The sequence below is a fragment of the Penicillium vulpinum genome, assembly GCF_028829585.1.
Source record: "Penicillium vulpinum strain IBT 29486 chromosome Unknown utg000001l_segment0_segment0, whole genome shotgun sequence".
NCBI lineage: Eukaryota > Fungi > Ascomycota > Eurotiomycetes > Eurotiales > Aspergillaceae > Penicillium > Penicillium vulpinum.
In genome coordinates, this window is record NW_026643241.1 from 1,197,476 (window position 1) to 1,213,959 (window position 16,484).

General features: G+C 46.9%; 7 protein-coding genes across 7 annotated transcripts; 4 read left to right on the forward strand and 3 right to left on the reverse strand.

Annotated features, from left to right (window-relative positions):
- Positions 1-934: 934 nt before the first annotated feature.
- N7479_000440 (uncharacterized protein) lies at positions 935-2,482 on the forward strand (the record flags this gene model as incomplete). The annotated part of the gene is made up of 3 exons (XM_057248138.1): positions 935-2,096; positions 2,165-2,230; positions 2,280-2,482. 3 exons carry the CDS (start codon positions 935-937, stop codon positions 2,480-2,482), a joined length of 1,431 nt encoding a protein of 476 aa, XP_057112570.1.
- Positions 2,483-3,816: 1,334 nt separating this feature from the next.
- N7479_000441 (zinc-binding alcohol dehydrogenase family protein) lies at positions 3,817-4,980 on the forward strand (the record flags this gene model as incomplete). Its single annotated transcript, XM_057248139.1, has 1 exon — positions 3,817-4,980. One exon carries the CDS (start codon positions 3,817-3,819, stop codon positions 4,978-4,980), a length of 1,164 nt encoding a protein of 387 aa, XP_057112571.1.
- A 368-nt stretch (positions 4,981-5,348) lies between these two features.
- N7479_000442 (Zn(II)2Cys6 transcription factor) lies at positions 5,349-7,347 on the reverse strand (the record flags this gene model as incomplete). The annotated part of the gene is made up of 5 exons (XM_057248140.1): positions 5,349-6,182; positions 6,241-6,757; positions 6,808-7,057; positions 7,108-7,264; positions 7,318-7,347. The coding sequence occupies 5 exons, from the start codon at positions 7,345-7,347 to the stop codon at positions 5,349-5,351; spliced, it is 1,788 nt and encodes a 595-aa protein (XP_057112572.1).
- Positions 7,348-10,305: 2,958 nt separating this feature from the next.
- On the reverse strand, positions 10,306-11,691 carry N7479_000443 (amine oxidase, flavin-containing superfamily; the record flags this gene model as incomplete). Its single annotated transcript, XM_057248141.1, has 1 exon — positions 10,306-11,691. The coding sequence occupies one exon, from the start codon at positions 11,689-11,691 to the stop codon at positions 10,306-10,308; it is 1,386 nt and encodes a 461-aa protein (XP_057112573.1).
- An 837-nt stretch (positions 11,692-12,528) lies between these two features.
- Positions 12,529-13,550, forward strand: N7479_000444 (uncharacterized protein; the record flags this gene model as incomplete). Its single annotated transcript, XM_057248142.1, has 3 exons — positions 12,529-12,911; positions 12,979-13,186; positions 13,251-13,550. Coding segments are annotated over 3 exons (891 nt in total), but the record flags the coding sequence as incomplete, so codon positions are not given.
- Positions 13,551-14,260: 710 nt separating this feature from the next.
- On the forward strand, positions 14,261-14,652 carry N7479_000445 (uncharacterized protein; the record flags this gene model as incomplete). The annotated part of the gene is made up of 2 exons (XM_057248143.1): positions 14,261-14,414; positions 14,489-14,652. 2 exons carry the CDS (start codon positions 14,261-14,263, stop codon positions 14,650-14,652), a joined length of 318 nt encoding a protein of 105 aa, XP_057112575.1.
- A 572-nt stretch (positions 14,653-15,224) lies between these two features.
- N7479_000446 (putative catechol dioxygenase) lies at positions 15,225-16,267 on the reverse strand (the record flags this gene model as incomplete). Its single annotated transcript, XM_057248144.1, has 2 exons — positions 15,225-15,924; positions 16,017-16,267. The coding sequence occupies 2 exons, from the start codon at positions 16,265-16,267 to the stop codon at positions 15,225-15,227; spliced, it is 951 nt and encodes a 316-aa protein (XP_057112576.1).
- Between the last annotated feature and the right edge of the window lie 217 nt (positions 16,268-16,484).

Sequence of the window (16,484 nt, forward strand, 5' to 3'; positions counted from 1 at the left end):
TGTTGGATGACCTTGATTATCAGAGAAATCCGGAAACTTGTTGCCAATTAGCTTAATGCGTGCGACCGAGTCAAAGAACGAATATACTGAGGTTGAAATAGCAAGATTGGTCAAGGGTCTGTCGGCTTTGTGTCAGAATCCAAGGGTTGGCAGGGACAGGGTTTCATAGCTCATTTGATTCGGGTCATTCTAATTGGCAATCTTGAAAATCTGGAGATACTGAAGACGACGATATAAGAATATAATAGGTATACGCCTTAGAGCTGTGCCCACTTGAACGGCTTACATACGACCGTGGAAGCAAAGATGGGAATAGCACCAAAATTTGCTAGAACTATGGAACTGTCTCGATATTTTCACTTATGGAGTACTCCATATGGAGTCCCATTACTTACGTACATTATATATAGACATTGGTACAAATATATGCAACTTGCTTTTTATGATTGGATCTATTGACCACATATGCATCATGATGCAGTTTCCTTACTCCACCCGGGTGCGTCCGGAGATTGAATATAGATGCCGTGTAACATAGCTGGTGAGGAGCAACTTTGAAAATTTCCATTTCGAGAGGTGCGGCATGCTTGTCTTAGAGTGACGTTTTGCAGGATGCGATATCTCAGATGTGTGGCTGAGCTGAACAACAGCTAGGGGTAACACATCACACACTTCATAGCTGGAAATGGCCTATTTACTCAGCACATGCGTCAATTTATGATTATAACCACAATTACAACCCCCTATCCCCTCCTTACCTTCCGCTTGCGGCGGCTAGTATTCATGCCCTACATGGAAAGTGGGTCACTAAGTGCCGAAAGTGACATGGAGATTAGGTAGGATCAATGTCTCCCCATGCTGAGTATATATATCAATATTTGCCCGGGGGGAAACTATCCACACCACCAGAGTTGGCCGGTTTCACAGGGCGAATATGGTTTTAAAATCAACTCTACTTCTGCTGAGTGCAGCTTCTGCATTGGCTCAGCAGACACCGCTTGGCGCCTCATGTCTATCCTCGCCTGATCCCGCGGGCTGCTGTACCCAGGGAGAAGTCCAAGGCGAAGAGACTGTGGGTGGTGTTAATTTCCAGTACACTTGTGGATTTGCCCCATCCCCTTCCAAGCTCACAGGTCACACCGTTGCAACTGCTCACGAATGTGCAGAACTTTGCGCACAAGATGATAACTGCTTCGGCGCCTCATGGAGAACTAGTGGCTCCAGCGCGCGCGGAAATTGCTTTTTCGCCATCGGTGAAGATTTTGAATCGAAAGAGACCAGTGCTTTCATGCTACTTGCGAGAGCCCCTGAACCTGTCCCGGATCCTCCATGTCTAGCTTCGCCCGAAGCAAATGCCTGTTGTACCGATGGGCGAACTGGAGGGGAGGAGCTTGTTGGGGATGTTCTTTTCAAATATACATGTGGCTCTGTGCCAACACCCTCCAAGTTCAAGGGCCACAATGTCGCAAGTGCATTTGAATGTGCTGAACTCTGCGCAAAGGATGAAACCTGCTTTGCTACATCTTGGCGCACTACTGGCTCGAACGCACGCGGAAATTGTTTCTTTGCCATGAGTCAGAACTTTGACCCGAAGAGTAACAATGACCACATGCTGATTGCGAGAGTCATCGAGACCACCCCGGATCCGACTGAGTGCGAAGCAGAAAACAAGCAATGCATGGATGACAAGAATCGGTGCGAGGGTGAGAAACAAGTACATGAAGCTGCCCATAACCAGTGCGAAACCGACAAGAAACGCGCCGAGAACGCTGAACGGGAATGTCTACGAAACACAAACGAGATCACTGAGAAGAAACGACAATGCCGTGAAGAACAACAGCAATGCCACGAAGAGAAAGCTCAACAGGCCATTCAATGCCAAGAGGACAAGGCCGAACAAGCCCTCATAAACCAGCATTGCCAAAACCAGAACAACCAGTTGGCACTGGACATCATCAAGCAACGAGATGAGATCTCAGACCTTCAGTCCACCATAACCACCCTCCAATCTACTCTCGATAACCTCAACTCTACATACCTGGCTCTCAACAAGGAATGCAAGGGAGAATCGTGTCGAGCTGGAGTTGTGAATGCCGGTAAGCCACTAACCATATTCTGCAGATCAAGTGAACAAATTGGGTGTAATAACTGACAATATGGAAAGAACAACGCGACGATGGATGCATTCTCCCTGCCGGAAACAAGAACTTCAAAATCTACTACGCCAAGTGTAAGCGCTATCCAGCACCCGTTTTAAACATGTATTAATTCAAGATTAGTGGATGATCCCGGAGCTTGGGATTTGGGCACACCCAAAACCCCATCCTTTGCAGATTGTGCCCAGCTATGTGCTCGCACCCCTCGTTGCGTGAGATTTGCATGGGCTACATCTAACAGAGAGGGAACTTGCTGGATGAGGTCCCATGGACAGGAGCGGAAGCCGACCAAATTCTCCGCATGGAGCAGTGGGCAATTGGTTTAATATGATGTGCTATGAATGTATACGCTGATAACTGCATGGTCCAAACCTGGCTTGAATAGGCTTTGAAAGCTTGCTTGATATGAGTTGATTTAGCCTTGGTATAGGTTTTACCCTGTTAGGTTAGGTTTCCCCATACCGTCGTGCAAATGCAAAGGCTACGCTTGTTATGAACGTTGCTAGACTCTAGAAAAGTTTATAGTATAGGTAAATTTCGAGGAGTGGAACCCAACTCCAAGACCAAAACCATAACCTCATATATAAAAAGGGTGGTATATATGAAATCAACTAGAGATAGACGAAGTTCCCGGTGGGTGATGAGATACAGATACTAACGAACATTGAATTCATTTAGGCGGCGATAAAACCATCCAAACTCAAACTTTCTCAATTTTATAGATCCCGGTAGACTTGTATTTCCTTTTAATTCACTCGACTCTGCTTTCAATTTGTTACGTTGTCAATATACATTAAGGTTGACGGGCTTGGAATTATGAAATTTATCACATCGGAATGGACAAGATGCGGCGCGGTTCAATGAGAGCTTTGACGAAACTACCTAGGAAAGTAACTAGTGAATGATGGTAGCCTTGTAGCGGTAGAAACCTTCTTCCCATTTCTCGCTATGATTTTGCAAGTCCCAAAATGGAAATATCAATTTCTAATTCACGATGTATTTCAATGGGGACCTATCTCAATGTCCTTCGTGGCAGATCTCATAGATAAAAATCAGTGGCAATGCTGGTTTGAAGTTATTGATCTTAGCTATGTAAAGGATGCTCTTTCTAGCTGTCTTTAATAGCTTATAAATACTCTTGGGCATCTACTTACTCCGCATACTTATAGGTCGGCCCAGGAAATGTAATTTTGTAGACAATGTAGGAAATCCATAGTGCTTGATGCATTTGGCACGTTTCAATACACTTGCGAAACGTAATTCGGTTGTAAACCACGCCTGAATTGAGATCTCGGACTTATAGCAGTTCAAGGCGATACATGCTTCTTGAATACACTGCTGGTGACATTCCAAATTGATCACATTGATATTGCAGTCCTATGACTGAAAGCAAACTCCGGAAGTGAAGCTACTGGCTCGGCGCTTCAATAGAGAGACTGTGAATCGCGGATGGCATTGCGTTCACGTATATATGTTAGGGGCGTCACTCGCTCTTTCTATCTTCTCATCCTTCTTTCCTCCTTCCTCCTTTCTTTGTTAGATACGTTTGACTCCTAATTCATTATTCATTGTTCTGCTCTTCTCATTCCCGATCTTCCCCCATCTACTTCGTATGTTGATTTGGATCCTCCATATCTCGTTCCCTCCCTTCATCCCCACGATGGCTCCTAACCAGAGTGCCTCTAGCCAGTATGCCTCTGCCTTCAACCAGGGTCCTTCGAACCAGGCTGCGTGGCTTACTGCAAAATCAGCGTACCCCCTCAGAGTTAGCGTCGCGCCATATACGCCTCCATCCGCCCATCAAATTGTGGTCAAAAATCATGCTGTGGCTGTCAATCCAATCGAATGGACCAAGCAGTTGATGGGCAACCTGATGTTTACCTGGATCAAGTACCCGTTTGTGCTCGGAAATGATTGCGCCGGTGAGGTTGTGCAGGTTGGTGACATGGTCTCTCGCATCGAAGTTGGTGATCGGGTTCTTGCTCACGCCGTATCCATGGATCCGGGTGTCAACAAGTCGTCCGAGGGTGCTTTCCAAAACTACACCGTGATCCATGACAACATGGTCACAGTGATTCCGGATTGGCTCTCTTATGAAGAGGCTTGCGTTCTTCCCCTCGGCCTATCAACTGCCGGAACCGCCTTGTTCCACTCGGAGTTTCTCTTTCTTAATCGCCCTGGCACCCCGCTAGGCACAGCCCCAAACTCGCCCCCCGAAGCAGTCCTGGTGTGGGGTGGATCGACCAGCGTGGGTTGCAACGCAATCCAGCTCGCCGTATCTGCTGGCTATGAGGTCATCACCACTTGCTCACCCCAAAACTTCGAGTATGTCACCAGTTTGGGCGCATCCGCAACATTTGATTACCGCAACGAGCTCACTATCCAGCAAATTATCCATACTCTGTCGAAGAAGAAAGTTGTGGGTGCCATTGCTATTGGAAAGAACTCGACTGAAGCTTGCATCGAAATTCTCGCAAAGACGAATGGCTCGAAGTTTGTGGCCCGAGCCAGTTTCCCATTCCAGGAAAGGGTTCCAACCACAACCTTCCGCGCTATGGCAGCCGCAATGTGGTCAAACATCAAAATATTAATCAAGGCGAAGCGCTGCGGCGTGAAAACCAAGTTTATTTTCGGGAGCTCTGCAGTCCATACTGAGGTTGGCTCTATGGTTTATCGTGAATTCCTCCCTAATGCTCTTGAAACTGGGAATTTTGTTGCTGCTCCTAAGCCGCGTGTTGTTGGGAAGGGTCTGGCACAAATCCAGAGTGCTATGGATTGTCACATGAGGGGCGTGTCTGCTCAGAAGGTTGTCGTTTCCCTCTAACCTTGGCACGAACTGATGTTGGGCAGTCCATCGTGTCAGTCATTGCCATAAGACATTGGATAGCAAAGCAGCTGAGCATCGCCTGGGTGTGCTTTTATTTCCTATCACGTAGAAGTGCATACATAGCAGCCACGAGAATCATAACTGAGCACTGCTATTTATGTAAGCAGTGTTACTCAACCACAGCCGTTCAGACTCCTTTTTTAATCTAGCCATTTGAGCGAATCGTTAAATGTACGAAAAACGAGCAATATGGTATTCACCAGAGGTAGATCGAACATCAATACGATTCCTATAGTTAGGCGAATTCGTTCTCAAGGTCCCATCACCTGCGGTAGAAATGCAATCAATGGAACTTGATTCACGACCTAAAAAAGATTCATCATATCTAAAAAGAAAGGTGGCTCCGACTGATCTGTAACTTCAGACATAGTACATCCTTGAATAGTCGATAGGTTGCAGAATTTTTGAAACGAGTCCGAGTCAAGCAGCTCCAAGTAGCTCATAGCTAAATTATTCCCACCCTGCAAAACCCGCAAAGCACTTTTCAAATCCTCTAGCTTCTGCTGTTTATCCTCCGACGCGGGGACACATGTACTCGGTTGATCGGCATGTGTCTTGAGAAACTTTGCCGAGAGATATAGTAGCATGGGAGAAAATGCATGCGCCTGTACAACCCAATGAGAAACAAAACCCACGGTCAATTTACGGGGATGAATGGGGGGTGGCCTCACCTTGAAAAAGCTGGATCGGGTGAGCGGCTTCGCCAAACCTACTATTTCGTACGCGGAGTAGAGCGGAACAAGGATAATCTCATCATCAATTTCCACCTGCAGGGTCTCCATTATGTTGTAGAACCATATCACAGCAGCATTGGCGAGCATGTTTGTAAAGAGACGCATGGGATCGTGGAGTTCTGGCGAGGAGGGGGGTAGTGAGATCAGCATCAGCCGCTGTTGTACCATTTGGTATAATCGAGTATGGCGCTTCCAGGTATGTCCGTCGCTCGGAGATGTTTTGTCACCGTACGCGGCTCGCTGGAATGCAACGCTGTGCCAGCATAGCGTAATCAGGACAATTGTCTCTGCGAAAGGCGGTAGCATTTTCTGTCCGGAGGTCTCGATCTCGTCATATAAGGAGTCCATAAGGACTGGCCTGCTGTGTTGGAAATCTGGCTCTGAGACGGGAAGATATATGCAGAGCTGGGGTAGATGTTAGTGTTACTCTGAGTATTCTGTAAAATAGAGAATAGCCGCTCACAGCTCCCTCGTGTAGACTTAGAGGCCACTCGTCTGAGATATTGAGGAACCGATCTAGACAATATGCTAGCCAGTATGTCCGACGTTTTTCCTCGGCTTCAGCCCATGCTTCGGGATGTGCCATGTTGATGCTAACGTCATTGAGCCGATCAATCTCGTGTAGTTTGGCTAGTTGAATAATACGAAAGGCACGTCCTGCGGTAAGCCACGCACGGCGGTAGCTCATATAGCGAAACTCGTAGTGGGTTAGAAGAAGCCACGTTTGGGCTGCCTGGAGACAGGCTGCACTGCTAGATTCGATATCGTAATCTAGAGCCTCAATCCTGGACCGCGCACGGGTATAGAGAGACTCTCGCATGTCCTGTAAATGGGCGGATGAAGCTGCTGCCAGCGCCCACATTGCAAATTGCAAGCAGATGTGAGAAGTTGGCTTGTTGAATCTCTGTGACCAGGAGAAGTACCGACTTTGGTGGAGCATCGGCACGACAGGGTGTACTCTGTCGAAATATAGCTGATCTCTTCACTAGCTGTTAGATATATCTCGACTGAGAGGGTGGGCTTTGCGTACAAATCTGCCTCGATCATATCTGAGCTCTCATGATCAGGTGGTGTCATTGGTGCAATGGGGGATGCTATTGTTGACGGCTCAATGGAGTAGGTGATATCATGGTATTCGGTGTTCGTGGGATTGGCAATATACTCTTGGGGTGGACTAAGGATTTCAACGGTCTCTTCGGAGTGATATTTCTCACTGCTATCCAATACTTCCGTGAGACCGACATTTCCCTGATCACAATTTATGATGCTTTCCAGCGTTGCTGGGAATGAAATTAGTAGGGAAGATAGATAGGTTTTATCTCCAACGAACCAATGCGATTGCGCAAAGCTTTGAGGTGTCCCTTCTTAGGGCCCCGTGGGGAGCGAACCTGATTCACAAGGCAAGCTGTACCAGAGTCTTCGCACTGGTCACATTGGGGTTTTCGCCTATCGCATCGAAGTTTCTTTTTGCGGCATTCCTCGCAGGCCTATGTTATCAGCACCAATAGTCACTTTTTCAGTTAGGTGGCTCTTGTCTCACCAACCCAGGCTGCTGTCGTGAGCCTGACATATTGGAATTGAACAAAGTGCTGGTTTTTTAATGTTACTACGCCTCAAGGAAGAAAACAAGACTATCCGAGTCAATGGGACAGGTTTTTGTAGTGGGTATTTATAGCTATTGACTGAGACTATTGAGTGCACTCAACCCCAAGTTGCCCGAGTATCGGCAATTATAGATTTAGTGGTTGTTTCCCAGTCACCTTCCCTTGTAGAAAGTCTTTTTTCACGATCTTCTACATTTGGCAGTTTGTACTTGTCGAAAGTCCATCCTTCTTCCCCGATGAAGCCCGAAGAGAATATCTTACGCATGGTGTGATCAGCACTACTTCCTAATTGACCCTATACTCATGACTTTCTCGCGCTTTTCAGGTAACCAAGGGGTGCTTTCCTACGGGTAAAGGGCTAATTATCTTGATAGCTTCGAATAAACTTCCGTCCCTGCGCTGGCTGCGGCGTTAGTCTTTCCGTCACGCCACTTGGGTAGTATAGATAAGCTGGATGGTGAGAGCATGTACGAGCTGGTTAGCCACGTTTGTCGATTGTTGATCCAAAGTTGAATGATCCGTCATTCTGGTGTTGGGTCTATTAGCCAAATTGGTTAGTTGCTCATCAAGCTTGATGCTCGGATTGTTAAATTGTTCGCAGTGTGGTAGGTTGTCGTGTGTATACGCTACACCGACTGGTTGTAATTATTCTCAATGCAGCACGTGGACAATTATTTGGAATTCGTATTTCAAATAACTCCTACCAAAAACTGATCTAGAGCTAGTGAAGCTAGGGAAGTGTAGCACAAAGTAGTTGCGATCCACGCATTCACAAGCCAAGATGCACGGGGGATTAATTGTGTCATTGGGCCGTTTCAGAATCTCTTCCCCAATGTCTCATGCTGAACTAGCATTATGTCTACGTTATTTAATAGATTTTTTGTATCTCCTATGATATCCTTACTTGAATACAGACTTTGGCAATACACTCGTTGGCTGTTGGGCTCATATAAGAACCAATCAATGAAACGGGGCTCTAGATCTATAGCTGAGCGTATCAGAAAATTGATTGGGTTACAGATAGATCAGATAGAGCCGAATATCCGGAAATCTCACTCGTTAACCTCCTCCTCTATGGCCTGACAGCTTCAACCCGATCAAAAGGGTTTTTCGTAATAAGTCAAATGGCACCTAGTGCATGCCCCTCATGGCCACGGAAAGACGGCAAGTTGATATCGTTGCAACCACAAATATTAGCACACTATAAGTTTAAGGGAAAAGCTTTGATGTGACTTGACCTGGTCGACTGACCAAAGTAACAAGAAATATATGTACTCCATTTGCCCGACATTATACATGAAACACCTCTCTATTATTGGTTAATATTCCCCTATGCCTATGAGAGCCACGCGAGGCCGTTGCATATACTGGGGAGCTACACTAACCGAATACAGTAACCTCAAATATAGTGCACCATAAATATATATTCATGGTGTTTAAAGAGTTGGTTCATTTCTAAACCACCTTTTGTTCAAGGGTCGAATTAACTCCAAAGGCAATCAAGCGCCAAGAGCTGCGGACTCCATCTCCATGCATCCACTTCTCGGACCTGCGTCATCCTGCTGCCACCATTATGACAAGGCGGGGCTTATCTGGGGCACGGCACCTATTCACGGCAGCCACCCATGGCTATTGGTATTGCGAAACTCCAATGTTGATAGGCTCGCTATCTCCCCCCGGGCCAAAAAACGTTGTATGTAATTTGGAATTGTTAAACGGCTATATTGCTTGAGCTCAGGTGATCTTCTGCACGCGGCTCTGAAACTTCTGGCCAGACTCGCCGTTATGCATCTGGACAACCCTGGAGTAATGTGATGCTTACTCATCGGTCATTATTCCAAGTTTGGAATCTCGACTAGCCAGATTCGGTTTCTGCAGGATCTCTGTCGATATGGAATGTCGCAATTGGGGCCATTCGGCCAGCCCATTCCAATTCTCAAGTTCGGGCTAACGGCGTATTCCAGGCGGAACAAGAATTGCACAAAATGCCACAAATACTAGGTGCAAAATACCCCGCAGTACGTGTGCCTGGAACAACTACAAACAAAGTCATCTCACGTTTGATCGAGACGGGAACAGACTCGATTTATAGAGATTTTCAAGATTCTCAACCCCTTCCTCAGGCATGAAATGTGGAGCCCAAGCTTGCCTGTCCTAGGGAACTCCATCTCACATTACTGGATAAGGTTTGGGGATAACCTCCGATGATCAGCGGTTCTGGCCTGTTAGCCCCGGGCCGGCCCGGACTGTGGGTACCTAAGTCCGTCCGGAGTTACCAAACTGGAAAGGATTTGGTGTGCGGAATCTGGTTCTTGTACCAAGCTATATTGAATTTACATAATATAGTTACATATGTATCTAACGCAAAGCCAAAATAGGGGGCGGGAGTCGCAGCTTCATCACTTCAAAGCGCATGGCTGGTCGCACCAGGCACCAACCCTTGGAGCTGAAGCCAGCCGACTATACGGCTCCAAGGCCAAAGAAAATTATTCTAGCTAATGTAGCAATTGGAACTTCCGATATTCACTAAGCTTTTGAATGCAGATCCCGTGGCGGCAGTATGGGCTACGGTGACCGTTAAGTTATATAAGAGGCTACTCACTGAAGAGAATTCAAAGCCGACTCTTTTTACTCCACTAGTCGATAATGACTTTAGAGGGGAGCATATCACTCATCTAGCAGACTCCCATCGTGATCAATTATATAACTGCTCCTGTCATGATACAATCTGGGCCGTGTACAAGCACCCTGAGGTCAAGGATAAGCTTGTAAATGAGGTTTGGAAGTCCTCGGTTGCCGTTTTTAATTTCGCAGTCTTGTAGCTTGAAAAATGAGAAATAGATAGACGCAAACCACAGAAAAACGGCGAACCCCACAACTCTTATCAACCCACTTTACAATGTACAGCACGCAGAGGTAGCTCCTCATGGAGCTGCAATAATCCGGGGCAATAGCGCCTGCGTGAATTTCCAAATAACCTCTTCGTTGTGAGCGATTAATGCAGCACCAGTGTACCAAGTGCTACGGTTCCCCTGCAACGCATATAGATCACGGTAGAAACCATTTTTGATAGCATGAGCGGACACACTCAGCTTGAAAGGCGCGTGAGATTTGAATTTGATAATTTTGGGAGTCTTAATTGTAAGGTTATGCGCCTTCTGCAGGTTCTGGATGGCCTGAATAGTCGATTTCTCAACTGCTAACCGCGGCATACGTGATGGGCTGCGGTACCAGACGTAGAACACCCCCGGAATGCGGGTACTCGTAATATGGGAAGCTCCAGGTTGCCGAGGAATATGGTACGTTGCGGATGAGTCGTTTGCATTGATCCATTGGAAACCTTCAGGCAAGCCAGTGTTATTGAGTACTAGGCCATAGTAGCCCATATAGGTCCACTGTGAAAAGACGCGATACTCCTGTGAGTTCAAGCGAAATGGCATCATGTTCCGTAGAGTTGGGGGAATGCAGATAAGAAGTTTGGATGCTTGAACGAGCTTTTGTCCGGTGGGCGTCTTGACGACTAGTACGACTCCTTGCCCTTTTCCTGGTCTTGAGGCAGCTCTCACAGTCGAAGATACGAGCACATTTGATCCCAGCTCAGCAAGAGCCTTAATATATAGCTCAGAGTTGTTTTTATCTGCGGTATCAAGACTGGCGCCTGTTATTTCACTCAGATACGCAGGGTCCACCATCTTCATCACATTCACTGTCAATTGCTGCAGTGGATTTGAAATTCCCTGGGCGTTGAGATAAAGGTCAAAAGCAGCATCGGACATGTTATATTTAACAAGAAAGTCCCCCAGCGGTAGCAGTAGGTCTGGGGAAACAGGCTGCGGGATTTTCCAGGTATAGTCCAGCCAAGGGTACTGGGCGAGCTGAACGGCCCATCCAGTGAGATTTCGACTGGGCTTGAAGAGTACAGGCTTTCCGGTATTAAAGTCCGCCAACGACGTAGTGATATTTGATCTGGTGTAGTTGACAAGGGAGATGTTGAAGTGGGAAAAATAATCACGCGTGATAGAGCTGTTCAGGAACATCTGTACACCATAGTCTACAGTGAGACCGGTAGCTTTATCAGTGTAAGTGTTTGTGTCGCCACCCAGGTGTTTCCCTTTTTCCACAACCACTACTCTCTGTCCCATCTTGCGCAGGTTTATAGCGGCGTAAGTTCCCGATGAGCCGCCTCCAACGACCACAACATCGGAGACTATGACGTCTGCTTTTGCATAATTCTCAGGATCAAACCCATTGCCGGCGACCGTTATCGCCAGCCAAGATGCGACGACAAGAGAAAGCTTGGACAAATACATAATTCGGGAAACAGCCTGTTGTATGTGATTCAAGTTGCGTTCTAATTATTTAGCATTTAAACATCTATAGCATGGCATGTGTTAAACATACTAGTAATTGCCACATCCAGCCTTTGAAACGAAGCTTATATCCATCAAGGAAACGCTAGTCGGGAGCTCAAGAATGCGTCTTCTAGGCTATAAAAGCGCGATAACAAAGCAAAGTAATCAATAGAGTTTCAAACCATCCATTGACTGGCAATTTTCGCGGAATCTGGACTAATGTGTCAGTGTCACTCACACTTCCCGATGGGGTATATCTCATCACTGACTTGTTCAAAATCATTCTATTTAAAAGAAGAACCCCCAACGCATCAAATTGCGATTGCATTGTATTTAAATTATCCATTATTCTTAGGATTTAATGGATACTTATGCTTTGCCAGTTCAATTGCACTTTGGCCAAGTGTTCGTCTCTTATTCTTTTACATGTTTCTAGAAAGCCCTACATGTGTATCTCACCTTCCCGTACAATCCATTTCCAACAAAGACTGCAAGAAATTGCACTTCAAGACTCCATCTCGTTTCTTATATTAACTGAAAATCCAAAAGCCTTGGAACATATGTACCGAACTCGGCAAGTGGGCCCGGCAAATGGGCGTTCGGGTTCCCGTGGGCCGGTAGTCTGCAGATGGAGCCGCATACAACATATGTATACCTAGCTAGGTATATGAGCATAAAGGCCTGTCATACGTGGAATGACTATGTACCTGATATAGGTACACTAGGTAGGTAGGTAGCGTGCCCGAGAGTTACCTAATGTTCAATACGAGATGAGTATAGGTACATGTATGTAAGGAAGGAGCGAGGCCATACCTTGGGGAAGGCACTACTAGTTTTGCACGATTGCTGTCTCCAAATATTGACACTCATGCCAACTCCCAACCTTCAAAGGAACCACCACACTTCTTCGCTGTCGCCCACACAGATACGCTAGAACCCGACCTAGGAAGAACGATGAAACTAATCTTAGCTGGCGCGACCAGTCTCTTGGGCACTGAGATTGTGAGACAAAGCTTACAAATTCGTGAGATCACTCAGGTCATTGCTTTAGCCCACAAACCCGTACAGCTTGACGAAAGTTTTGACTCATCGAAGCTGAGGAGCGTGGTCGTTCAAGACTATGGTAAATATCCAGATAATGTGAGGGCGGAGTTTGCTGGGGCCAATGCTTGTATCTGGTATTTCTCAACCAACATCCCTGACTGTCTTATGAATGGTGATGATAACAATTTGTGGTTAATATAGGTGTGTTTCTGCCACGCCCCTTCGCACCGGGGGTCTTGACTTTGCTGAGGTTAAGCGTGTGTGCCAGGACTGCACCAAGCTCGGATTTGAGGCCATGTATAAGGCAGGATTGGCGCGTCCCTTCCGCTTCATGTACTTGAGTGCGGAGGGGATATCACGAGATCCGACAAAGAAGCCAGTAATCATGGCGGATTACCATATTATGCGGGTAACGCGTTAGAACCCTTTGTTATATTCTGGATCTTACGCTAATGTGTCTTTTGGGGAACTAGTGCAATACAGAGCTCATGGTCCTTAGATTCCCTACCGAAAAAGACAGAGTCAAAATTTGCATCGCTCAGCCTGGCGTGATTGTTAACTCCACTACATGGTCACGAGCTTTAGTGGCGAACCTTCTTCGTATCGCCAGTCTTTTTGGACGGCCCCTTTCGAATATACAACGGAGTGAGCTTGCAGCGGCGATGTTAAATCAGGTTATGGATGGCTTCGAAAAGGAAACGCTCTCGAATGCCGATCTCGTTCGACTTGGACGAAGAGAGCTGAAATTTCGGAGTATATCTCAGGCTTCATAAATTAGGGGAAGTGTTGAGATTCCGCCATCGCTTTATGCTTTTCATTTCTCGTGGTTTGATCATAGCTCTCTCTAGGTTTTCTCGGCTGAACTGCATTTCATAAGGCTTCCTCTCAAAACGAGGCATTGGTGGCAACTCACAAGACAAATCTTTGTTTCTTTTCCACGGCCTGTCTCATATCAACGAAAACAATTGATTTTGAGTTACGGAGCCCCCAATCAAGGCGAATTGTTCCGATATGCATCTGCTTCTCCTATACAGACATGACCGAAATATACATCAACATGTAGACCTGTTTGATGAACCGGTTATGGGTGGCCAATACTAATCCGGTGGTGTTTGAGGCAAATTTCCGGAAGGAATTTCTTAAATTTTCGTGATCTTGATAGTATTTAGCCTTTCCTTTGTTGCAGTGCTTCGAAAATGGACTACGCACACTCTATTTAACCAATCTTAGACCTAATATCACGACCACCCTATAACATCAATTCAAACCGACGAACGTATTTCTAGAGCACAATGCCTATCGAGGGGCGACTTTCATGAAGGCAAGCTGCAAAATGTCATGAATAGTCATAATGACGACGTACGTAGAGTCCTGCCAGCATAAAACTATGGCCTCATCTCTAAACACTAGCAAATCCCTAACACCTCCATCATTGCGAATTCCTCTATTCATATCTTTTTTTTTGATGATTCCATCTGTCAAAATGGTCAATCACCCCCGTTCCAAAATCGCCAAGCCCGAGCCCGAGCACGAGCACAAGGACGCGCGCGAGCAGGATGACGAGCACGAACAGAATGACGCCCCAGAAATGAAAGATCCTCTTCAGCCTGGTTCATCTGACATCGATGAAAGAATGAGTACGCACCTTACCTTGAACTATTCTGCACATACTATTCCCTACTTTTTTTCAAGTTACTAACACTAACCCCAGCCCGGGATTATAAGGATGTCATTGATAGTACCAACATCCTCAATGCCGATCGTCTTCGTCACGCAAAGCCCCAGTCCACCACGGCCTACCACGAACCAACCGAGGAAGAAATCGATATCTCTTGGCGGCCTGATCCATCAGGCGATCCGCGGAGGACTTTCTAGGTGGTTGTACAGGAGTATAGTTGGATCCTTCTCGGTTTCTGCTAGAGAAAGAATGATGTATTTTTCATTTGCTTTGCGCCTGCCAATCTCGTCTTATGGAGTATAGAGGGCTGAACAGTCAGGAGTATATAGGCCTGAACTAGAGGGGTATTGAAAACTACACTATTTGTAAGACCCTTGATCTTAGTGAGAAGGGTGTAGTGGCACTCCCTGCATATCGTGATTAACGGGAGAATGGTTAGTGGCCAAGTTGGCGTTAGATCATACTCGCCAAGATCTACTGACCCCGGATTGCGGGTCAAGATCTTCATGCAGGTAATTAAGATATCGCCTACATAGTGGGGCATGCATGCGATCTAGGTTACACGGTCCTGGCTAGGATGCGAAGCTTGAAAGCTTAAGCTTAATGCGATAGCACGGGCCTTCTACGCGACACTAATGTGGGGGATTCAGTGGAAGAGACGAATAAATCATTTGAACGTGAGGTTATCTCGCGAAAATTCAAGTAAATGCTATATGTACATGAGTCATGTTGAACGCCATCCCAATTCGTGCAACCGTTTTCCACCAGCTCAAAGCTTTCCCTGGGTCTCCTTAGATGCCTTGGCGTGGCGCTCGAAGGAAGACACGGGAGGAGCGGAGTTAGGGTTGGGGTGGTGCTTCTTGAGGGCCATCTTGACGTTGTACTCCAAGTCAAGGCTAGCCTTGGGGTCGTCGGTCTTGGGCTTGAAGTCTACAACGAGATCATCCTTGACAGCGAAGACGGAGTCAATAGCGAGATGAGGGTCGTCGCTGGGGTAGATCTGGTTGATGACGGTGGCGTATTCAGGGTGGGTGATCATGAGGTGAATGTGGGCAGGACGCATGGGGGAACGGTCCATGAGTCTGAGAAGGACACCAGCAGGGCCGTCGGTGGGCAGGGAGTAAGGAGTAGGGTGGTAGCAGTACCAGTTGAATTCTCCCTTCTCGTTTGTTCGGAACTTGCCACGGAGGTTGTTATCGGTCTGTGTGGGGTCCTGGAAATCGTATTGACCGTTCGACGAGGCTTGCCAGATGTCAAGGACGGCGCCGACGACCGGCTTGCCGGTCTCCATGTCCCGAATGGTACCGTGCATGAAGGTGACACGACCGTTAGGCTTGGGGTCTTGGATGATGCTGTCGCCGAGAGCGCGGAACGGGGCATTGGGAGACCAGAAGGGGCCGAGAATGACGTTGGAGGTGGGGGAGAGACCGTCCTCGGTGATGATCTTGTTGGCGATCTCATCAACGAGACTAATGAAATCGGTTAGCTTTTATTTTCCTCTCGGTTTTCTATTTTTATTTTTTAAAATAAAAATTAAAATAAAGTTACATGTGAAACTTACGACTCGAGGCCGATCACGTCGCAGATGCGGTGGCCTTCGTTGCGGATGGGAGTGCTGATCTGGCCGATAGAGTTGATGAACTCAACGCCGAGCATCCATTCGGCCGAGGTCAGCTCAACCTCACGAGCGAAATCGTGGATGTGCTTAATCAGAGAACCCAAGACCACGCGAGCGCGCTCGGGGGTGTTGGGGCCCATGCCATTGATGACAGAGGGGGTGAAGGCGGGGTCAAACTGGCGTGTGGAAGACATCGTGTATTATTGAAGTGAGTTGAATGAGTTGTAAGAAGTCAAGGAGCTCAGCGCGACCTTTAAGGGTCTAAATACACGGTGCGTGACGGCATATCGTTCGGCTGGTTATGAATGTGGGGAAGCCGCAACAGTGACAAACGTGCATAAATCCCGTGGCCACCTGCCGAATGGTTTGATTGCGTGAATCAAAAATGGTTCCATTCTGGCATCGGTCAGC